This window comes from Macadamia integrifolia, chromosome 13, assembly GCF_013358625.1.
Source record: "Macadamia integrifolia cultivar HAES 741 chromosome 13, SCU_Mint_v3, whole genome shotgun sequence".
NCBI classification, from domain to species: domain Eukaryota; kingdom Viridiplantae; phylum Streptophyta; class Magnoliopsida; order Proteales; family Proteaceae; genus Macadamia; species Macadamia integrifolia.
In genome coordinates, this window is record NC_056569.1 from 6,390,983 (window position 1) to 6,415,744 (window position 24,762).

Sequence of the window (24,762 nt, forward strand, 5' to 3'; positions counted from 1 at the left end):
CCAAGTTCGAAGTATATGACCATGAATCTCCTTCCCACTCCTAAGGCACGGAACAGCAGCAGAAGCCGCAAGAGCACTAGATACCGTGAACTTATTACCTTTCACTTTCTTGTCTCTTTGCATTTTTCTATACTACTCCAAAGCTTCCCTGGGCTTGTCATGGCGAGCATACCCAGAGATCATTGCACTCCAAGAGAAATTATCCCTTTCAGGCATTTCTTCAAACAGTTGGAGAGCTTTATTAAGCTGACCCATCTTTGAATAGCCCGAAATCAAGGTGTTCCAAGAACACAAGTCCCTCTCAGTCATTTCATCAAACAGTATCTGGGCATCAACCAGGCTGTCACACTTTAAGTAAATGCCTAGAAGGCGATTATAGATAAACACCCCAGGTACAAAACCGGAACTCTTAATGTGGTTATGAACCCTCCTACCCTCGGTCATTTCATCAAACAGTATCTGAGCATCAACCAGGCTGTCACACTTTGAGGACATGCCTAGAAGGCGATTATAGATAAACACCCCAGGTACAAAACCGGAACTCTTAATGTGGTTATGAACCCTCCTACCCTCCTCCAGCGCTCGTTGTTGAAGGCATAGTTGTAGAAGTGAAGAATAATCCTCTGTTTTTCTCATCCCTGTTTTTCTTTGTTGTGCTACCTCCACCAGAACGCAACACACAACTTTAAGACCAACGCACCGGATGTAATAATCCTCACCTAATCTTAACCGTTGGTCTCCTTGTTGCCCACGTGTCATGTTCTACAGGTAGCAAAATAAGGAAAAACATGAATGAAAAAAACAGAGGATTTTAATCCGGTTAAAGAGTGATCTAAAACCTCTAGGATTGGACTTCCTTGCTTCAATTTTTTATGTTGGCATAAAATGTCTACGGCTTCTTTCAATTTCTTGTCTCTACAGAGGCTGGTTACGAGGATGTTTCCATCTGATTTTAAGAATGGGTTTTGAGAAAGAGGTTTCTTCAAGTGAGCTTCTATTAATGAGGACACACACCTCCGATGAATTTGAGTTAGACAAACGGAAGTTGTGGGTCTCATGGAATTTAGAACATAAAGCATTCTCTCTCTCTCTCTCCCTCTCCCTCTCGTTTTCTTCACAGGGAAAGGAAGTGGCTCTCTTACGGGAGAGCTGGCGTAGGGAAGTGGTTCTCTTCTGTACCCTAGCGCTCCGCGTGTTCTTCTCCCCATTCCCTAAATAAAAGTTAAAGATGTTTTTCCACATGAGAAAGAGTTTGTTGGGGGAAGAGAGAGAGAGAGAGAGAGAGAGAGAAAGACACATGAGATCGGAAAAAGATCCTCTCCAATACCATAGACCCTCTTCTATCAGGAGAAAAAAAACCTTTTATTGACTTATCCAAGGGTTGGGAGGACTTAGATATGCATCCTCAGGCGTTGATAAGTGTCGAGATGTATGTCCCATTCCTCTCATCTTTTGGATGGTCATTGGAGGCCCATGGGAACTCGATTAGATTTCCTTTTCCCTGGTTGTTATTAGAGAAAAAGAACATTGCCAAGCAACGCCTCCTTGGATCCCCTTGGTGTGCTCCCAATGCGGGGTCATGCAGCCTTGCTGTGTACCCAGTCCCACTTGAGTTCTCTATATGCTAGTATCATGGGTCCAAGAAAGTTTTACATGGGATACTAGAGTTGTGTTTGATATGTATTTTCGTAATTGATTCTTGATCTAGAATATATTTTGAAACTCTATACTTCTTTCTTTTTTCGTTTTAGAATACATTTAAGACCCAAAATCTATTACGAAAATGCATACCAAACAACTAAGGCCCTGTTTGGTATCGTTTCTGTTCCAGAAACGCCGTTTCGTGTCAAAAACGAAAATTTCAGTTTCTGTGTCAAAACGCAGTTTTTAAAAGAAAAAATGATGTTTCAAAATTTCAGATTTTTATTGGGAAAGTTTTTTTTTTTTTTTTAATCGAACGAAACAGGGAAACAGACTCCAAATGGGTTCGTCAAATCTCGTTTTTTTAAGTTTTTTTTTTTCCTTTTTTGTAAAAAAAAAAAACAAAAACAGACATAAGTGCACAAAGAAGATATGTTTTTCATTCATGAAAGAAAAAATATAAACGATTTTTTAGAACAATCAAACGGAGCTAATATCTGACATGTTTTGTTTCTAAAAATTAAGCATCTCATTAAAAAAAAAAAAAAAAATCCTTTGTGTTTTCAAAGAAGAATACTGTATCCCGTGTTTCTAAAAACTACCTTATCTTTTATTTATTTATTTTTGCGTTCCCTTACTGCCCTAGTCTTGTTCTTAAAGAGAACCAAGAGAAGAATGCCTCTCAAGCAAAAAATTGCTTAAATTAAGTTTAAATTAAAGTAGTATAAGACAAAACACTTAAATAGAAATGGATCAACAAGAAAGGAAGAACTAGAACATAAAGCCCTACAAACCCATGAACCGGATCAACAAGAAAGGAAGAACCAAAATAGAAAGCCCTACAAACCCATAAGCCGAAAACATGATCCGAACCCCAGTAAAAAGAAAAGGGTAATCCATAATCATGCCAGAGAGAAATGAGCCAAAAGGAACTAGCTTGATACAACAGAATTTCATAGAACAATAAGCATAATAAATATAATTGATGAATTTCAATCAACCAAAACCCATCCCTCTATACTCTCTTAACCTCAAACACTACAATTGATCTAAATGCATTATGGGGCTCAGCATTTCCCATTTACTTATAAGCTTAGTGGATCAATGAACAACAAGGTGATGTGCTCTTTCAGTATTTTTGAAGCTTTAGTGTATCCATCTTCATGCTTATATATGACATCTATCATACGCGCAAGATTGACCGGCCGCATTAGAAATGGCATTGGGATGGCAGTTGGTTTGATGCATCCTTGATTTATATCTTTCCATGCGTTCTCTACTCTTCTATTGAACTCACCACATGCTTCTTCCTCGGTCACACCGTGTTGTTTCATGTAGCACTCAACACTTGAACAAACATGTCCTCTCTCTTGCTCCATCTTCAAATAATATTAGAATTCAATGTTAGTATATAATTGTATACTAGAATGTCTGAATGACACCTCTATAGATGTATTTAGAATTTGATGCATTCTTTTTATTGCCTATTATCTTATTTTCAAAAGTCTTTTAAGATAGGGGTATAAAATGGTTTCAAAAAATAATTTGAAAGTGACATATAATTATGTCATTGTAATGCATATTTTTCAAGTACTATAAGGGTAAAAAAAAAAAAAAAAAAGTGAAGTTGCAAATTATTTTACAGATCAAGTGCATAAGATTTTATTTACCTTATGGGAAACTATATCATCCATAAGCCGACCTATTACTGATGAAGCCCTAACAAGATCAGGATCATCAATTGCCCAGTCTAATGCCTCCTTTGTCCCAATATCTCTCATGCCAATGAAAGATGTGATTGTAAACGCACTATAACAACTGGTGGTTAATGCAATTCTCATATATTCCTCAAATGTTGGAATGCATCCTTCATTAAACCATTTGGCTTCTATGAAGTAAGCTCTAACCAATCTCTTCATCTAGAATAAAACCAAACAAGAAATATTTTAGGTTCTTAACATTCTGAAGTTACAAGAGTATAAGAAATCAACATATTAATCAAATGACCATACTATCCATCATTTGGTGTAAAATCTTTGTTTCCGATTTTTAGATCTAACTAAGGATTTTCCATCTACCAACACTGTTGGGCTCTCTCTCTCTCTCTCTCTCTCTCTCTCTCTCTCTCTCTCTCTCTCTCTATATATATATATAATATATAACTTTAGGGAGATGGTTAAGTTATGGTAAGGGAAAAAAAAAAAAAAAAAAAAACATATGGAAGTGCATCAATAAGTTGAAGCAAAATGACATTAAGTATCGGAGGACAACAACGAAACCATTTAATGCAAAGAGGAGAGTGACATAAGCATAGGGTGCTAGCTAACGTACCCGTCACTAGCAGCTTGGAGAACCTATCATAATTTTGTCATTGAATAGAGGGTTTTGGGGTATATGATCCATTGCCCCAATTAGGTCTTACTAACTTCTCCGTTGATCTCAATAAAATTTTAGGGGGATGGCAGGTAGGATCCATAAGTATCATGGATTTTCTTACCAAACCCCCCCCCCACCCCTCCCCAAAGAAAAATAATAACAAAGTATGGATGACTCACTGCTTCTCTTCCGTAATTAACTCGATAAGATTGTCCTTCCTTTCTTAGATTTTCCTCAAAATCGTTGTAAACATGTAGGAGTTCAGAAAAAATCACTTTCATATATTCGGGAAGTTGATCCATAGCATTTATGTCCCACCTGAAAAATTGAGCATTCCATTCAAACCATGAAGTTCACTTTAAATTAGCAAAGTAATTGTATATGTAGATAATGGGAGAGCGTTTGCCACACTGCCATCATTTAGTGGCTTGAAATTATATTTCTATACATGTGGATCCCACATTAAAAAAAAATAATGAAGCCCACACAATTTGTGAGAAAGCATGGGAAAGAATAGTGTGTGCAGATCTTTTCCCAATATAAGATTTATAAAGGAATAAATGCAAAAGGCAAAAAAGAAGGCTTAACTTATATTGAACACTTTCGCTTGAGTTAGAACACACACATAGATATAGACAAGTACTACAGACATATGTACAAGTATCAAACCTCTCAGTTGCATCTGTGAAGAGCTTTAGTTCTTCAAGTGTGCCATATGCATCATAGGTATCATCTATGATTGAAGTCATGGCTACAACTTTGGTAAAGAATACTCTAGCGAGAGAGTAATATGTCTCAAAATACACCCCCACTATCCAAAAATAGCATTCCACCAGTCGGTCTCTAGCATAAGGGAGCTTAGTTGCAAAGTCTAATTCTTTCCACCATCTGCAATAAGTATATATATATATAATGAACATGAGTAGTGTATATAAATAACAGCCCTGTTATTTGTTACCGTTTCACCTAAAAGCTCGAACTGTTATGAAAAAAAAAAAAAAAAGGTTACAATGACAAAGAATAAATCCACCTTGAGAGTTGGCTTAGCTCCTGTCGGTGAAATGACTGCAGTGAATTGAAATCCAACTTAGCAAGCTTCAACAGAGTCTCATTCCTTGTCTTAACTTCTTGATAAATAGAGATGTAATGCCTAGCTTTTAATCTTGGCATGCCCTTGTGGAGGGGTTGTTTCAATGCATGCATCACTTGTGTTGCAAGAGGAGGCTTTAAATCAGTAACTAAAGATTTAAGTTGAGTGGTTGTGAACACCAAGGCTTCATCTAGAATGTCTTCTCCATGTACCCTAAGAAATGTAGCTTCATACAAACATAGCATGCCAGGCACATCTTTTATTAAGTCCTCCTTGAACCTGCCTTTACTATCCTTGAACCTATTGAAAGCATCTGCAATATCACCTCCCAAAGGTGGAGGACACATTATACTGAGATGGATGACCATAGACATATCGACAAGGTATAAAGCAAGGATGAGAAATTAAGGACTTACTGCATGAGACATTATACCCTTGTTGTCTCAGTAATCGAAACCATAAAGCGATGGTGTAAAGATGGCTGTAGCCATCTAAACCATCATCAGGGAGGGTATCCTGCATCTTCTCTAGCAACTCTTCTATCTCTTCTTCAAAGTGGTATGCCACACCAAGCCGTTGTAATGAATCAATCAAGTTCAATTTCTTTGAAGGATCATTGGCATCAGCCATTAGCATCCTCCTTACTTCTTCTTTCAACTCTTCAACTTGCTCAGGACAAGCTTCGTATACCTGCAATTAAGTGTGCTTTTGTTTTTACTAGTACAAGAACCAAAAAATTTGAACTATAATCCCTCCCCTCTCTCTCACAAAAGGGTATTTGTAAACTTGAAGGGGAAATGAGCCCAGGTAGTAGAAAAGTTACCATATCATCAGGAGCATAATTGAGGAATTGATCACCCCAAATGCTAGGATCGAAATTCACCAACGGACGAATGATATCTGTTTTTCCATTTTGAACCAAATGCTGATGGCCGATAGGAGCAACAGAAAGAAGGGAAGACATCTTTCTAAAGGGCTAGCTATGATAGCTGTTTTTGCTTGAATAATTAAAGCAATTGTGGGATACAAAGTACTTGTGTGATATAATATTTATAGGATGGGGGAGGGCTCCCTCTATCTATGCCCATGTGCAGTTTCAGGCAGTGAAAGGGACTATTATTGAAACCTGTTTTAAGGGGGGAGAGGCACTATCTTATTGTTATTTTTACTTGTATTTAATATCATTTTTTTAATTATTAAACAGACCATTTATGCTCTCCTGTTCACCCTTTTCCTCTTTTAATTTTGCCATTAATTATCGATGGTATCAATCACTAAACAATAATGGCAAAACCATGGGCGTCAACCCATTGGTTCGAACATTTTTTATTTTTTTATAACTGAGATAATTAAGCACAAAACTAAAAATAATTTTTTATCTTTCTTCTTTGTGTTTTCTATATTATATTATATATATTGAAGCATTCTAAACATGACTGTTAAAACGATTGTTTTTTTTATGCCAGCTAGCCACGTTATCTCTTTTCCACACGTGGGTTAAGGTAGGAGGACAGGTGGGCCCACTAATAATTTCTTATCCTCTGTATGTATGGTCGGAAAGAGTTTGGATTAAGAGCGGTGAATCTTCACGTAAGTGACTGCACATGAATGTCCCTGATCTTTGGATATGACATCTATTAAATGAGGAGAGAGAAAATAGATGTTATATCCACGGATCAGGGATGTTCACGTACATTTATGTATGTGAAGATTCACCGGACTCATTTGGATCGATCCTTGCGAATTGGCACCGACAAAAACTACTTGGTATCATCACATGAGGATATCGTCTTGTCACCTCAACTAAAACTGTGGCTATCAATTTCATGAGGATTTATTTCAAGAAAACGTTTTGTTTTGTTTTTTATTTTATTTTATTTTTTTCTTATATTAATTAAGGGAATAAGTTTTGTTTTGTTTTTAGTTTTATATTAAATAAGGGCGAAAGGACGGTATCTCATGATTCAGATACATGTTTAAACACAGCGGATGTAAAAAGAATGTGCTGACCTATGCTGAAGATACTTGTGTGCATCCTCTCGTTGGCCATGCCTATTCTCTCTCTTTCTCTCTCTCTCTCTCTCTCTCTCTCTCTCTCTCTCTCTCTCTCTCTCTCACACACACACACACACACACACATAAAAGGGTATTTGTGAACTTGAAGGGGAAGTGAACTATTCCATTACTTTGGCTATGAGCCCAAGTAGTAGGAAAGTTATCATATCATTAGGAGCATATTTGAAGAATTGATCACACCAGATGATAGGATCGAAATTCGCCGACCGACAAATGATATCTATCTTTGCATTCTAAATCAAATGTTGGTGAGCAACAGAAGCAAAAGAAAGAAGGGAAGACATCTTCCTGATGACACAAAATATGAGATAGAACCAAAATGGTGGCAGCTATGAGACATTGTATATGCTTCTAAAGCAAATGTGATGTGAACTAATATTTATAGGATGGGGGAGAGTTTTCTTGATGCCTTTGTGCAGTTTCGGGTTTTGGAAAGGGTTATTTTCAGAATTCTGTAAATAGGGGGATATTTGGGACATTTTAATTAGGATGTCAATGGGCAAGTTGGGTCTAGTTTTGGTCTAGGTAGAATCGTTTTGGTGTGAGAATGGGAAACTCAAATCAAACCAATAAAGATATTTCAATTTCAGTTTCGATTTCAGTGTTGTTTTGTTTTGATTTGACTTTAGTTTCTTTTATCCATTTTTTATCCAATTTAAGTTCGATTTGCCATAAAAACTTATACAAAACTATGCAAACTTTGGTTTTTTTTTTTAGGCTGTTTTTGGTTTCTTACCGATTTAATTTCATTTTTGGTCTGATTTTTAACCAGTTTTAGATTAGTTTTTGTTCATTCAGTTTTCAGTGTGATTTGATTTGGCTTTCGGATTATAATATCCCAAGCCGAAACTAGTGCAATAAGGCTTTAGTTCGATGATCTAAATTATTTTAGGTTAGATTCGAAAATAAGAACTTATCAGGCTTCATTGGCATTTTATCGATAATCTCTTCAGCTTCCTCAAATCGGCCAGAACGACGAAGGAGATCAACTATGCAAGCATAATGGTCAGTAGTGTATGTCAACCCATGAACCCAAGGGGGTAGCGCAGTTGGTGAGCAATGAATTTGGTATGAGCTGTAAACTCAGACGTCCTAAGTTCGATTTCCACTAGGCACACCTTGGGCCACTCACACGGGGGTGTTTAGTGCTCTTCACTACTTTCAGTGAAAGTTGAATGGTTCTCATTCAACCTCGGTATGACCTGGTCCATGTGGTTGTGGGGTATGTATGGGCCCGCGGGACTAGTCAGGCTGAAGGCCTGGATACTCGTTGTTAGCAAAAAAAAAAAGTATGTCAACCCATGTTTCTCTTGAATTGAACGGAAATACTCAAAGCCTTTATCAACTAATCCAGCATGGGTACATGCAGAAAGGACCCCAACAAATTAATGCAACATGATCAGGCTTAGTACCTGATTTGAGTAGCAATTCAAAGTACTGAATTGCCACCTCAGGTTGACCATTGTGTGCATAACCAACAACCATGGAGGTCCAGGAGACTAGATTTGGTTGAGACATTGTTTTCAAAAGTTTTTGTGCACTCTCAATGTTTCCATACTTTGAATGCACAGGGACAAGCGCACTAACTGCAAATGAGACCGGATCAAACCCAATACGAGTCATATGCATGTGGACCTGTTTCCCAACATCCTCTACAACTTGAGTTGAGCAAGTAGTCAAGATCCCAACAAATGTAAATTTATTAAGTTTGCCTCGAATTCTTGACCCGTTTTCAAGATTGATCCGATCCAACATATTTTGGTGGCGACCCGAATGGAAAGTTTTCTGAGATCTATGATGGAAGCAGAGGGGTTGGGTCAATAGGCCTAAGCCCGAGCCCAGCATTGATCTCCTATGAGGGTGAGGGGGCATAGCCCCCGCGGTATGGTTCGACTGGATCAACTGTGATCCGATGGGTCGAGCCGTGACTTAAAGTATATAATATACTATTGTCTTATTGAGAAAGTCATTGTATTTTGGGGTTTTTTTGAGCCAGTGTTTCTGGATTAGTTTTCTCGCCGCTGCTTGGGTGTTATCTCTCTTCTGCATAGTGAAACATCTTCTTCTTTGCCTGAGGACGTAGCACACCACCCTGGTGTGTGAACCTCGTTAAATCTCTATGTCGTGCGGATCTGTTATCCATTTATTTTTGTATTTCTTGGTGTTTAATCTAATAAACTAGTATCAGAGCTTTGGGTTACTTTGATCCATGGCTTCAACTAAACACGATATTGATAGGTTTGACGATAATATCAGTTTTAGTCTATGGCAGGTTCGAATGATGGTTATTCTTACACAGTAGGGTTTGAAGAAAACCCTATTTGGAAGCGAAGAAACCTGTAACTATGTCCGATGATGATTGAAATGATTTGGATGATAAAACCCTTTCAATTATTCAGTTGTGTCTTTCGAATGATGTTCTACAGGAAGTTCTCTTAGAGAAAACGGCTGCAGAGTTATGGGTGAAGTTAAGAGAATCTCTACCTCACCAATAGGTTGAGATTGAAGCAACAACTATGTACCCTTCATATGGGTGAAGGTACTTCTATTAAATCTCACATATCTGAGTTTAATTCTGTTGTTACTGATTTGAAAATGATAGATGTTAAAATAGATGATGAAGATTTGGCTCTATTATTGTTATGTTCTCTGCCTCCATCTTATAGGCATTTTAAGGATACCATGATTTATATTAGAGAGATAATCTCTATTGAGGATGTCAAAACGAACTTGCAAAGTAAGCAAAAGATTGATGATAAGTTGACGTCTACCAATAAATCTGATGGTATTGGTTTGGTAGCTAGAGGGAGAACAAATGAAAGGGGTTCAGATGGTGACAAAAAGAATGTTAAATCAAAATCTAAGTACAAGAATTTAATCTGCAATTACTGTAAGAAAAAGACGCATATTATATATGAATACTATAAACTTTTAAATAAGCAGAAAGTAGGTGGTGGTGCCCAAAATCAATAGAAGAGAGATAATTCTATAGAAGCAAGTATTGCTGAAGATGAGAGTGACTATGATATTCTTTTGGTGACTGATGATAGAGTCAGATCACAGGATGAATGGATTTTTGACTCTGGTTGTTCCTATCATATGTGTCACAATCGTGAATGTTTCTCCACATACGAATCATTTCCAGGTAGCGTTATGTTGATGAAAAATAATGCTTCTTGTAAAACTATTAGAATGAGAATGATCAATATTAAGATGTATGATGGCATTATCAGAACTTTATCTAATATCAGGCATGTCCCTGATTTGAAGAAGAATCTCATCAGTTTAGACCTTCGTAATTCAAATAGGTGTAAGTATACAGCTGAAGGTGGAGTCATGAAGATCACCAAGGGTGTTCTCTTGTTGATGAAAGGAATTAAGATTGACAGTTTGTATGTATTATAGGGTACTACAATCATTGGGTCTGTTGCAGCAGCTTCATCATCTATGTCTAAATCAGATGTCAAAAATTTATGGTATATGAGGTTAGGCCATATGAGTGAAAGAGGGATTGCATCATTAAGTAAAAAGGGTTTGTCGTGTGGTCAGAGTACAAGAACAATGGAGTTCTGTGAGTATTGTGTGTTTATGAAGCATAAGAGAGTTAATTTCAGTATTGCTATTTATAGTACCAAGGGAACTTTGAACTATATTCATTCAGACCTATGGGGGCCCTCCAGGGTTACTTCAAAGGGGGTTGGTGCAAGGTACTTGCTTACTTTCATTGATGATTTCTCTAGGAAGATTTGGATCTATTTCTTGAAGCACAAAAATGAAGTATTTGTCACTTTCAAACAATGGAAGAATTTATTTGAGAAGCAGATCTGGAAACAAATTAAGAGATTGAGAACTGATAATGGCCTAAAATTCTGTGAAGGTGACTTTAATAAGTTCTGCAAAAATGAAGGTATTGTAAGACATCATACAGTTGTTAAAACACCCCAACAGAATGGAGTGACAGAGCGTATGAATAGAACCTTGTTAGAAAAGGTAAGGTGTATGTTATCAAATGCAGGATTAGGCAAGGAGTTCTGAGCAGAAGCAGTTAACACAACAACCTTATTGGTGAATCGATCTCTTTGCATAACTATTGAGTGCAAGCCTCCAAAAGAAATTTGTTCAGGTAAGCCTCCAGACTACTCTAATTTAAAATATTTGGATGTCCTTCTTATGCACATGTGAATAAAGGGAAGTTGGAACCTAGGGCCAATAAATGTATTTTTCTTGGGTATGGATCTGGAGTGAAGGGATATAGGTTGTGGTGTCTTGATCCAAAGTCACCAAAATTTCTTATTAGCAGAGATGTTACTTTTGATGAATCTACTATGTTGCATCATAGGAAAGAAGCTCATGTTCATTGTGATAAAAGTCAAGAAGAATCTAGAGAGAAGGTGGAGTTTAAAATTGGTAGTTCATCTTCAAACAAAGCATAATCTACTTCAGTTCAGCTGCATACTTATACTTAAGGAGATGATGCTCAAGAGAATCAAGAAGAAGAGCAGTACAGCATTGCAAATGATAGACCAAGGAGAAATATTAGATAATCACAAAAGTATGGGTATGCTGAATTTCTTGCTTATGCATTGTCTGTTGTAGATATAATTGAAAATAGTGAGCCTGCAATATATTCTAAAGTTGTTACTTCAATTCATTCTATAAAATGGTTGATTGCCATAATTGAGGAGATGGAATTTCTTTATAAAAATCAGACTTAGGAGTTGGTCAAGCAGAGAACATGGAAGAAAATTGTTGGCAGCAAATGGATCTTTAAGAAGAAGGAATCTACCTTAGGTGTTGAAGATGCTAGGTACAAGGCACGGTTGGTTGCAAAGGGCTATAGTCAGTTATAAGGAATTGATTTTAATGATGTTTTCTCACCTGTTGTTAAGCATAGCTCTATTCGTGTCATACTTGCTTTAGTTGTTATGCATGATTTGGAGTTGGAGCAACTTGATGTGAAAACATCATTCTTGCATGGTGAACTAGAAGAACAGATTTATATGCATCAACCTGAAGGATTTGTTATTGAAGGCAAGGAGGACCATATATGCTTGTTGAAAAAGTCCCTATACGGTTTAAATAAGTCTCATAGACAGTGGTATAAAAGGTTTGATTCAGTTATGGCTAGTTGTGGATACTGCAGGTGTCAATATGACTGTTATGTTTATTTCAGAAAGCTCTATGATGGGTCATTCATATATTTACTACTTTATGTTGATGATATGTTGATTACAGCAAAAGACAAAAATGAGGTTAACAGGTTGAATGAACAATTAAGTTACGAATTTGAGATGAAAGATTTAGGGGGTAGCAAGGAAGATCCTTGGTATAGAGATCAACAGGGATAGAAAAGCAAGAAAGCTGTGGCTATCTCAACAGAAGTACACTAAGAAGATATTGAATCATTTTGGTATGAAAGATGCCAAACCTGTAAGTACTCTTCTTGTATCTCATTTTAGACTTTCAGCTGTTCTATCACCTCAGACAGATGAAGAGGTGGAGTACATGTCACGTGTTCCATACTCTAGTGCAGTTGGCTCCATTATGTATGCTATGGTTTGTACTCGTCCTGACATTTCACAAGCTGTCAATGTGGTGAGCAGATATTTGTCATGTCCAAGTAAAAATCATTAAGAAGTAGTGAAGTGGATACTTAGGTACTTGAAAGGGACTTCTGGTGTTTGTTTGGAGTTTGGGAGGAATGGTGATAGTTTATCTGGTAATGTTGATTCAGATTATACAGGTGATCTTGACAAGATGAGGTCACTCATAGGCTATGTATTTATTCTTGGAGGAAGTATGATTAGTTGAAAAGTTACTTTACTGGCTACAGTTGCATTATCTACTACTGAAGTAGAGTATATCGCAGTGACTAAGGCAATTAAATAAGCTATTTGACTTAGAGGTTTGTTGGGAGAACTCAGCATGGATCATGGTGTGACTATTGTCTATTGTGATAGCTAGAGTGCTATTCATTTGACTAAAGATCCGATGTATCATGAGAGGACAAAGCACATTGATGTTCGGTATCATTTCATAAAAGAGATAATTGCTCAAGGTAATATTCGAGTGTTGAAGATTGGTATTGAAGACAATCCAATCGATATGTTTACTAAGCCATTATGTGTTGGTAAGTTCGAGCATTGCTTGAACTTACTTGGTGTTTGTCGTGTTTGTGTTCAGCCCTTTGGAGGGCTATTGGGGAAGATGAAGATTTTAGCTATTTGTTTGTTTGTTATAGGAGAATTCAAGTCAAGGTGGAGATTTGTTAAGTTTGCCTTGAATTCTTGACCCGTTTTCAAGATTGACCCAATCTGACATATTTTGGTGGCGACCCGAATGGGAAGTTTTCTGAGATCTGTGATGGAAGCATCGGCCCAAGCCCGGAGCCCAACACTGATCTTGTATGAGGGTGTAGGGGCATAGCCCCCGCAGTATGGTTCGACCGGATCTACTGCCACCCGATGGGTTGACCCACGACTTGAAGTATATAATGTACTGTTGTCTTATTGAGAAAGTCATTGTATTTTGGGGATTTTTTGAACTAGGGTTTCAGGGCGAGTTTTCTTGTCACTACTTGGGTGTAATCTCTCTTTTGTATAGTGAAACATCTTATTCTTCATCCGAGGACGTAGCACACCACCCTGGTGTGCGAACCTCGTTAAATCTCTGTGTTGTGCGAATCTTTTGTATATTTATTTTTCGTATTTCTTGGTGTTTGATCTAACAAAATTCATTAGGTCTGACCCCTAATCTCAGAAGATCAGAGAATAACTCAAACCCCTCTATCATCCTCCCACTTTCAAGGTATCTTCCTATCGTTGTAGTCCATGAAACAACATCTTGGTCCAACATCTTGTCAAATATGTGCCGGGCTTTATCAACATCATGCATCCTCAGGTTTTGATAGGTATTCAGATGTATGTCACAGTCCTCCCAGCTTTTGGATGATCGTTGGAGGCCCATGGGAACTCGATTAGATTTCCTTTTCCATAGTTGTTATTAGAGAAAAAGAACACTGCCAGGCAACGTCTCCTTGGATCCCCTAGGGTTTGCTCCCAACGCTGGGTCATGCAGCCTTGCAGTGTACCCAATCCCAATTGAGTTCTCTATATGCTAGTATCATGAGTCCAAGAAAGTTCTACATGGGATGCTCGTCAAGATATAATGGGTGCAAAAAGAGTAAACTGTCCCTTGATGGAAGATGCTCATGTGCCCTCTCATTGGTTGAGTCTGGTAGTGTATACCTGTGTCAGAAAGTAGTGTTCACTTACCCATTAAATAAAGAAAACAATGAAGCTTGAGTTTGACCTTCAACAAGGTGATCAACAACAAAAAATGAAACATCTAAAAATTTTTCTCATGGTTCAACCTTTGGCCGTTTGGCATTGCCTGGCATCACCATCAACAAAGATATCGAGAAAATACAAAGTATAAAGCGAAGGAATCCCAAATAAAGAGGTTACAATATACATCATTTTTTCAAAACGGAAACATGGCATGTCTTCATGATTCCAAATGAGGTCATGATGAATAAAACTTGGACATGCATGTATCCCAATTGAAGGAAGCTTGCTAAGAAGCACGTTTCTTTGCTGCATGGTTTGCTATAACGTTCACCTTTCTATGGCAATGCGAAACAAAATGCTTGAATTCCACATTTGATAAGATGATCAACAGAAAATAGAAAGAGAAAAATTTCTCTCAAGGTTTGACCTTCAGCATTGCAATCAGTTAAGACCTCGAGAAAACAAATATGAGTGATGGCACGTGGAAGCAAGGACTTAGTTATCTCTATCACGGATACTGATCAAGACAGATCAATTATCTTTTACTTTCCACAAAAGGTAGACTTTTTTTTTTTTTTTTTTTTAAGGGTTTGGTACAATATCGATCTCAAACAATACTAATACAATATGATCGATACGACCAATCTAATACCAAAACCATGAGTGAAAGTATGGTACAATATTTCTCTCCAAAACAAGAAAATAACTGAGTGAGCCATGAATCTTTAATAAATGCTATATGTTTTTTTGGGTAGAAGACTTTCCCATTACGGTATATTTCAATAATGCTCATTTTTTTTCTTTGGCAGAATTTAGTGCCCATTTCAAGTAATTTAATAAAACAAAACCCAAGAATCAGCCCATTACAATTGTTTTCAATAAAATCCTTCTGTCGTCCTCGATGCTGGTCAAGGTTTTAAAATTTGGATTAGTCTCAATTGATATCGATAAGGATTGGATTGGGATCGGTCTTACCCTTGATTGAAAAAAAAGACTCAAAAAATTTAGTTTTTTAGACCATTTTTCCCTTATTACTCACCAGTGGATCGGTGTGGATCGATATGGATTGATGTCAAAGATCGGTCTTGATTAATACTGATCCAATCCAAGTGATCCTGACCAAACCAATCTGATTTTTAAAACCATAGGCTAACCTTGGTGACCCTAATACTTCAAAAAATTATTCTTATCTCAAGTCAACTCACCCGACTATTATATGAAAAAAGATTAGCAAATCCCTTTGGCTCATGTCAAGCATATTCAACGCATGTTTAGGCATACACATAATTATCAAAAGTAGAATTTACAATAGAACTAACTAGGGTTGAGCCAGGCACAACCCGAGGCCTAGCCCTAGCCTTAGCCTTGGGATTGAGAAATCCAACCCTAGCCAGATTTGGGCTTAGGGTGCGTAAATTTTTTTTGTTGGCATAAAATGTCTATGGCTTCTTTCAATTTCTTGTCTCTACAGAGGCGGGTTATGAGGCTGTTTCCATCTGATTTTAAGAATGGGTTTTGAGAAAGAGGTTTCTTCAAGTGAGCTTGTATTAATAAGGACACACACCTCTGACGAATTTGAGTTAGACAAAAAGAAGCTTTGGATCTCATGGAATTCAGAACATAAAGCATTCTCTCTTTTTCTCTTTCGTTTTCTTCACAGGGAAAGGAAGTGGTTCTCTTCTGTATGCTAGTGCTCTGCGTGTTTTTCACTCAACTCCCTAAATAAAGGCTAAAAATGTCTTTTCACATGTAGAGAGAAGAGATATTTTTTTCCTTCTTTGGCTAGAGAGAGAGAGAGAGAGAGAGAGAGAGAGAGAGAAGGCACATGTGAATGGAAAAAGATTATCTCCAACATCACCGATCCTCCATTGACTCAACCAAGGGTTGGGAGGGCTTGGACAAGCATCCTATGTTTACAGGTGTTGAGATGTATGTCCCAGTCCTCCCAGCTTTTGGATGGTTGTTGGTGGGTCGTTGGAGGCCCATGGGAACTCGATTATAATTCATTTTTCCTGGTTGTTATTAGAGAACAAGAACATTGCCAGGCAGGGTCTCCTTGGATTCCCTTGGGTGTCCTCCCAACGCAGGGTCATGCAGCCTTGCAGCGTACCCCATCCCAATTGAGTTCTCTATACGCTAGTATCTGGAGTCCAAGAAAGTTTCACATGGGATACTAGGGTTGTGTTTGGTATGTATTTCCGTAATTGATTCTTGATCTAGAATGTATTTTGAAACTCTTTACTTCTATATTTTCTCGTTTTATAATACATTTAAGACCCAAAATCTATTCCGAGAAATCTGACAATGTATTCCGTTTCTAAAATTTAAGCTCCTTATTAGAAAAAACAGAAAAACAAAAAAATCCTTTGTGTTTTCAAAGAAGTATACTGTATCCTGTGTTTCCAAAAACAACCTTATCTTTTTTTTTTTTTTTTGCTTTCCCGTAGTGTCCTAATCTTGTTCTTAAAGAGAACCAATAGAACAACGCCCCTCAAGTAAAAATTGCTTAAATTGAATTAAAATTAAAGTAGAATAAGACAAAATGCTCAAGTAGAAATGGATGAACAAGAAAGGAAGAACCAGAATAGAAAGCCCTATAGACCCATGAACCGAAAACATGATTTAACCCTAGTAAAAAGAAAAGGGGAATCCATAATCATGCCACCATGGGGAGAAATGAGCCTAAAGGAACTAACTGGATACAACAGAACTCCATAGAACAATAAGCAAAATAAATACAGTTGATGAGTTTCAATCAATTAAAACCCTTCCCTCTATAATCCCTTAACCTCAAACACTACAATTGATCTAAATGCATAATGGGGCTCAGCATTTCCCATTTACTTATAAGCTTAGTGGATCAATGAACAACAAGGTGATGTACTCTTTCAGTATTTTTGAAGCTTTAGTGTATCCGTCTTTATGCTTATATATGACATCTATCATATGCGCAAGATTGACCGGCCGCATCAGAAATGGCATTGGGATGGCAGTTCGTTTGATGCATCCTTGATTTATATCTTTCCATGCTTTCTCTACTCTTCTATTAAACTCATCACATGCCTCTTCTTCGGTCACACCTTGCTGTTTCATGTAGCACTCAACACTTGAACAAACATGTCCCCTCTCTTGCGCCATCTTCAAATAATATTAGAATTCAATGTTAGTATATAATTGTATACTAGAACATATGAATGACACCTTTATAGGTGTATTTAGAACTTGATGCATTCTTTTAATTGTCTCCTTTAAGATAGGGGTATAAAATGATTTCAAAAAATGTTGGGTAATTGTATTACAATTTCTTACAAAATATAAATTGCAATACAAAGCTTTTGTAGTGGAAACTATGTTGTTGTAGTGTTGATCATTAGCTGAAATGAGATGAGGAAAAACTTGAAATAGATGTTGAATCACCATCACAACGACTGAAGAAGTTTAGAACAGAATTGAGGTTGAGTCAGACTTGTAGTGCTGTCTTTAAGGTAATTGATGCACTCTACTACCAAGAGTTGTTTTGCACCTTCTACCTCCAAGATAAAACTACCTTCCACTAGAAGATGAGGCAGTTCTTCTAGTCTCTTCTAGCTATAGTACAGCAGCCCCCCTCCTAACCTTACACAAGACTTAGAGAAAAATGAAAGGAAGAGAATGACTTGTATAGTTACAACAAGTAGAATTGGATGGAATGTCAATGTATGAATGTGTGTCTCTACAAGGTATTTTGTTGGGTTTATATAGACCCAAAATCAACCCTTGCACCCTCTTGGATTCTTCAAGAGTAACCTCCAACTAATGACAAGTTAATTGGAGAATAATGTCATATGGACATGAATTAGGAATTAAATCCCAATCAATTCTCTTTGCCCACCTCTCCACTCTTAGTGATGGTCATGAATGAAATTTAGGGCTCCCATAGGGTGTTATTGACCATTTTTCTAGCCCACCTCCCTACTCATGGTAGTGACCATGAATGGACTTTAGGGCACCCAGATAATGACATTGACCATATACCTCCATTTGGCAATAACCTATGGCATGAATTAAGAATTAATTTCATAAATTTGCCCACCTCTCCACTCATGGTAATAGCCATGAATATAATTTAGGACTCCCATAGGGTATTATTGACTCTTTTTTACTACCTTGGCCCCAAGGGTCCCACACCATAACATGACAATCAAAATACATAAAGGAAAGACTTTATTTTGAAACTTAAATATAATAGAAAAGAGATAAAATCTAACAAAAAAATTTTGAAAGTGACATATCATTATGTCATTGTCATGCATATTTTTCGAATACTATAAGGGGAAAAAAAAAAAAGTGAGGTTATAAATTATGTGACAGCTCAAATACACAAGATTTATTTTACCTTATGGGATACTATATCATCCATAAGCCGGCATATTACTGATGAAGCCATAACAAGATTAGGATCATCAATTGCCCAGTCTAGTGCCTCCTTTGTCCCAATATCTCTCATGCCAAGGAAGGATGTGACTGTAAGCATACTATAAGCACCGGTGGTTAATGCAATTCCCATATACTCCTCAAATGTTGGAATGCATCCTTCATTAAACCTTTTGGCTTCTATGAAGTAAGCTCTGACCAATCTCTTCATCTAGAATAAAACCAAACAAGAAAGATTTTAGGTTCTTAACATTCTAAAGTTACAGGAATAAAAGAAATCAATAGGTTAATCAAATTACCATAAATCCATCATTTGACGTAAAATCTTGGCGAATTATAATACATAGACCCCTTCCCATCCTCTCTCTCTCTCTCTCTCTCAGTTGCAACTTACCATATCATGAGGAACGTATTTGAGGAATTGATCACCGCATATGCTAGGATGGTAATTCGCTGACAGACGAATGATTTGTCTTTGCATTCTGAACCAAATACTGGTGGGCGACAGGAGTAAGAGAAAGAAGGGTAGACATCTTCCAAGGCAGCTAACTATGATAGCTGTATTTGCTTGAACTAAAGCAATTGTGGGAGACAAAGTACTTGTGTGATCTGATATTTATAGTAAGGGGGAGGGCTCCCCCTATGCCCATATGCAGTTTCAGGCATTAAAAGGGGCTATTATTGAAACCTGTTTTAAGGGGGGACAGGTACTTACATTAAGGTAAGTACGGTCATCTGAGTGGGGAAAAGAGTGCCCCACAATTGGCATTTCATTTTTCCCTTGTATAGGACTCAGAATATATGACATGGGTAATTAAAGTCTAGCATGCACAAGAAAAACGTGGCTTACACACTCTCAATCAGTACTTACTCAACAAAAGCCTCTCACAAATATTAAGGGTGTCAAAATTCAGACCGATCGGAGTCTTATTCGAGTCAATTTTGGTTTGTGGTATCATGATCCAACATCAAATCAAATAAATCTCAAACTGGGCCAGATCTGAATCAACAAACCAATGCAAAACGAATCAAAATCTGAATCAAACCAAAATTTTCTATTTTTGTTTCGATTTCGTTATTCCTACACTGAAAAAAATTAACTCGAATTAAAATCAAACCAAACCAAACCAACCTTTTGACAACCCTATTCACAATGATTTTTTGGACCAATGATGTATCATCTTATGGGCTTCGCCATAAATTGGATATTAGCTGATTAAAATGACAGACAACTCCACTGTTTCACACGTGGAACTAGATTGCAATATACCTTTTTTTTTTCATTTTATAGAAAGATTACAATATGCCAGGTGGACTAAAGCAGGAGGAAAAGTGGGCCCACATAATAAATTCTGATCCTCTGGAAAAGACTAGGCATTTAGAACAACCCGAGTCATTTTCATCAGAATCCAATTCGGATCTTGCCAGGTGCCATTCCTCGGCCCCATTTTGTCTGCTTGGTGGTGAGATTGAAGCATCATCTTGAGAGTGGAGTCTTTCTCAAGTTCATCTACTTTACTCCTGTCATGGACATCTAGCATAGCAGCGATTGAGAACCTTTTCGACATTCCTTTGCTATATCAGAAGAAAAGCAGCGATAACAGACTCTGTTGTAACGTTCCATCTAGACAGAACCTGCAAGACGAGGATATTTTTGCTTTGTGCATAAATCAACAAAAAATAATGTAGAAGGAGAATAATAATTTAGTCTCTCTCCAGGATACTTATAAAAACATACAGATATTAGAATACCATGACTGCTTTACAATTACTTCATGACCTTTCCTTTTGTAACATTCAGTGACACTTATATCATCACTTGTGATGGCGTCACATAATTCAACTTCTAGTTTTCAGTTTCAAGCAAACATGCAAAGCAACAGTTAAAACAAATATATCAGAAAATAGAAGCCCAAATATTCTCCAAGGTACCAAAAGCAGATTCAATGTGATAACTTATGATGTAAGGATTAAATGCAAGAGAAAATACCTTTTTTGCATAAAAATGGGTTTTCATACTCTCTTTTCACGAGGATCAAGATGCATTAACCTATATAGTCAATCATTTTAAACCTTAAATATATTTGAATAAGTATGATCAGAAATAATTTGTGTTAATACTGCTATAAAGGAAATCAAAAGAATCATTATTTGTGGACAAAGAAATCAGTAATTAGTTGAATAGTTTACCTTCCAGCAAGTTAGACAAGCAGTCTGTCCGGAAATGATCTGTGAAATCCAATATCTGGTAAAAAGCACAAGTACACAACGACCTTATCTTATTTGAACAAGAAGTTTTTCTCTTTGCAGGCCCCATAAAATTCCTCTTTCAGTCATGAGATGTAAGAGAAGTACAGACCCAGAAAGATAATGGAAGGCTAAAGCTGTGCAAGTAGGGTCCCGCATATAAAAGCTGGTACTAGGGGTGTCAATATCTAAACCGGACCGGTTAAACCGGACCGGACCGAACCGATTAAGCCCGATCCAAACCGAACCGGTGGCTTATCGGGCCGGTTTCGGTTTGTATTTAAAACTGAATCCGGTCTCGGTTCGGTTCGGGTTAGACCATTGGGCCACCGGAAACACCGGAAATATGCACCGAAACCGGAACCGATCCAAACCGGCCCGATATAAAACCGGACTTAAAAGTTAAAACTCATTAATCTAACTGGGCCAACTCTCAAGTGGGAGAAGCCCAAGGCCCCAAGTGTCCAACTGGACCAACAGTAGCCCAAGTGCCCAAGCCCAACATTTATCAACTATTCAAGTTCAACCTGTCAAAACCCAAGTGCCCAAGCCCAACTGCCCAAGCCCAAGTGCCCAAGCGCCCAAGCCCAAGTGCCCAAGCTAATGGTCCATACCGGTTTAAAAAACCGATCCAAACCGAAATGAACCTGATAAATCCAAACCGGTACAACCGAACCCAAACCGCACCGAAGCCGACACCGGACCGAAACCGATAATTCCTTAATGGGGCGGTTTCGGTTAGTTCCAAAGTCACACCGAAACCGGTGGAACCGGACCGAAACCGCACCAACCCGGACCGTTGACACCCCTAGCTGGTACCCAACTAGCAGAACCAAATCTTCAAGTTCTTCACTAGCCGTTGGGCCTTTATCTTTATATCTTGACAGCAGTATCAATATCCTGAAGCCCAAATGAATATAATTGGGAAGAAATGGAAAAAGGCACATCATCACAAAAGAAGTGATAAATAGAAGAATTAAAAAAAAAAAAAAAAAAAAAAAAAAATGCAACCATATGGGAATTCAGATGATTAAAAACTCTAATTGATCACCAGATGCAAAAACACTAAAAAAAAAATAAAAAAGAGAAAGTAGAAAGCCTACATCTAGTGGGAATCAAAGCGCCATACCTTAAGCTCTTCCCCCACATCCTACAGTACGAAATTTGTGTCAGGAATATACCCTTCTTCCTTCATTCTAATCGACAGGTTCTCTAGAAGTTCACGGATTTCCTCAGTATGGGGGTGTGTTTCATCTCCCACTAAGAATACATGGACCTTTCCTTTGATCTTGATCCTACTTAAACCTGGTATTTTAACCACCCTTCTGTCATCCATAGTCTTTCTGATCTTCTCCACTTCATCCCACATGCCGTTGGTAGCACAGATGTTGGCCAATGTGACATAGGTCGCCGCATTCTCAGGCTCTATTTCAAACAATGCTTCTGCGGCTCGTTTTGCCAGTCTAAGGTTTGCATGAATTCTACAACCACCAAGTAATGATGCCCATAAGAACTTATCAGGCTTCATTGGCATTTTATCAATAATCTCTTCAGCTTCCTCAAATCGGCCAGAACGACCAAGGAGGTCAACCATGCAAGCATAATGATCAGTAGTGTATGTCAACGCATGTTTCTCTTTAATTGAACGGAAATACTCAAAGCCTTTATCAACTAATCCAGCATGGGTACATGCAAAAAGGACCCCAACAAATGCAACATGATCAGGCTTAGTACCTGATTTGAGTAGCAATTCAAAGTACTGAACTGCCTCCTCAGGTTGACCATTGTGTGCATAACCAACAATCATGGAGGTCCAGGAGACCAGATCTGGTTGAGGCGTTGTTCTGAAAACTTTTTGTGCACTATCAATGTTTCCACACTTTGAATACATATGTACAAGCGCACTAGCTGCAAATGAGACCGGATCAAACCCAATACGAGTCATGTGCCCGTGGACCTGTTTCCCAACATCCTCTGCAGCTTGAGTTGAGCAAGCAGTCAAAATACCAGCAAATGTAAATTCATTAGGTCTGACCCCTGATCTCAGAAGGTCAGAGAATAACTCAAACCCCTCTTTCATCCTCCCACTTTCAAGGTATCTTCCTATCATTGTAGTCCATGTAACAACATCTTGGTCCAACATCTTGTCAAAGATGTGCCGGGCTTCATCAACACTTCCACATTTTCCATACATATCTGACAATGCGCTCCAAACTACATCATCTGAATCCAACCAAGTTCGAAGTATATGACCATGAATCTCCTTCCCACTCCTAAGGCACGGAACAGCAGCAGAAGCCGCAAGAGCACTAGATACCGTGAACTTATTACCTTTCACTTTCTTGTCTCTTTGCATTTTTCTATACAACTCCAAAGCTTCCCTGGGCTTGTCATGGCGAGCATACCCAGAGATCATTGCACTCCAAGAGAAATTATCCCTTTCAGGCATTTCTTCAAACAGTTGGCGAGCTTTATTAAGCTGACCCATCTTTGAATAGCCCGAAATCATGGTGTTCCAAGAACACAAGTCCCTCCCAGTCATTTCATCAAACAGTATCTGGGCATCAACCAGGCTGTCACACTTTGAATACATATCAAGAAGGCGATTATAGATAAACACCCCAGGTACAAAACCGGAACTCTTAATGTGGTTATGAACCCTCCTACCCTCCTCCAGCGCTCGTTGTTGAAGGCATAGTTGTAGAAGTGAAGAATATACTGATGCAGATGGGCAGGTTAAAGAGTGATCTAAAACCTCTAGGATTGGACTTCCTTGCTTCAATTTTTTATGTTGGCATAAAATGTCTATGGCTTCTTTCAATTTCTTGTCTCTACAGAGGCGGGTTATGAGGATGTTCCCATCTGATTTTAAGAATGGGTTTTGAGAAAGAGGTTTCTTCAAGTGAGATTCTATTAATGAGGACACATACCTCCGATGAATTTGAGTTAGACAAACAGAAGTTTTGGATCTCATGGAATTCAGAACATAAAGCATTTACTCTCTCTCTCCCTCTCTCTCTCTCGTTTTTCTTCAAAGGGAACGGAACCGGCTTAGGGCAGTGGTTCTCTTCTGTACGCTAGCGCTCCGCGTGTTTTTCTCCACACTCCCTAAATAAAGGCTAAATATGTCTTTTCACATGAGGGAAGAGAGAATTTTTTTTTTTGAAGAGAGAGAGAGAGAGAGAGAGGACATGAAAACGAAAAAAGATCATCTCCATCACCACCGACCCTCCATTGACTCATCCAAGGGTTGAGAGGGCTTGGACATGTATCCCCAGGTGTTGATAGATGTTGAGATGTATGTCCCAATCCACCCAGCTTTTGGATAGTCGTTGGAGGCCCATGGGAACTCAACTAGATGTCTTTTTCCCTGGTTATTATTAGAGAAAAAGAACACTGTCAGGCAGCGTCTCCTTAGATCCCTTTGAATCTACTCCCCATGTGGGTCATGCAGCCTTGAAGTCTACCAATCCCATTTGAGTTCTCTATATGCTAGTATCCTAAGTCGAAGAAAGTTTTACTTGGGATACTAGAGTTGTTTTTGGTATGTATTTTTGTAATTGATTCTTGACCTAGAATATATTTTGAAACTCTATACTTCTTTATTTCGTTTCTAAAATTTAAGTATCT

The 24,762-nt window shown here is 38.0% G+C and overlaps 2 protein-coding genes across 11 annotated transcripts in view; both read right to left on the bottom strand.

Moving 5' to 3' along the window:
• Nucleotides 1–2,396: 2,396 nt before the first annotated feature.
• Nucleotides 2,397–24,762, bottom strand: part of LOC122059711 ((-)-germacrene D synthase-like) — a 25,256-nt gene continuing 2,890 nt past the window's right edge. The window contains exons 2-7 of the mRNA XM_042622712.1: nt 5,524–5,797; nt 5,048–5,420; nt 4,687–4,905; nt 4,197–4,335; nt 3,312–3,560; nt 2,397–3,020 (exon numbers count right to left, since the gene is read on the bottom strand). Coding sequence (XP_042478646.1) covers nt 2,727–3,020; nt 3,312–3,560; nt 4,197–4,335; nt 4,687–4,905; nt 5,048–5,420; nt 5,524–5,797 — 1,548 coding nt within the window. The 3' untranslated portion in view covers nt 2,397–2,726. The remainder of the gene's footprint in view (nt 3,021–3,311; nt 3,561–4,196; nt 4,336–4,686; nt 4,906–5,047; nt 5,421–5,523; nt 5,798–24,762) is intronic.
• LOC122059714 (pentatricopeptide repeat-containing protein At4g37170-like) lies at nt 20,061–24,199 on the bottom strand. 10 transcript variants are annotated; one of them, XM_042622724.1, is made up of 6 exons: nt 22,262–24,199; nt 21,952–22,032; nt 21,076–21,305; nt 20,876–20,935; nt 20,638–20,728; nt 20,061–20,520 (listed from the first exon to the last, which is right to left on the bottom strand). In XM_042622724.1, the coding sequence occupies exon 1, from the start codon at nt 24,125–24,127 to the stop codon at nt 22,283–22,285; it is 1,845 nt and encodes a 614-aa protein (XP_042478658.1). In that variant the 5' UTR covers nt 24,128–24,199; the 3' UTR covers nt 20,061–20,520; nt 20,638–20,728; nt 20,876–20,935; nt 21,076–21,305; nt 21,952–22,032; nt 22,262–22,282. The 10 variants fall into 10 exon arrangements, with proteins under 10 accessions (XP_042478658.1, XP_042478655.1, XP_042478657.1 ...); XM_042622721.1 differs by having other exon boundaries at nt 20,638–20,731; XM_042622723.1 differs by having other exon boundaries at nt 20,624–20,731.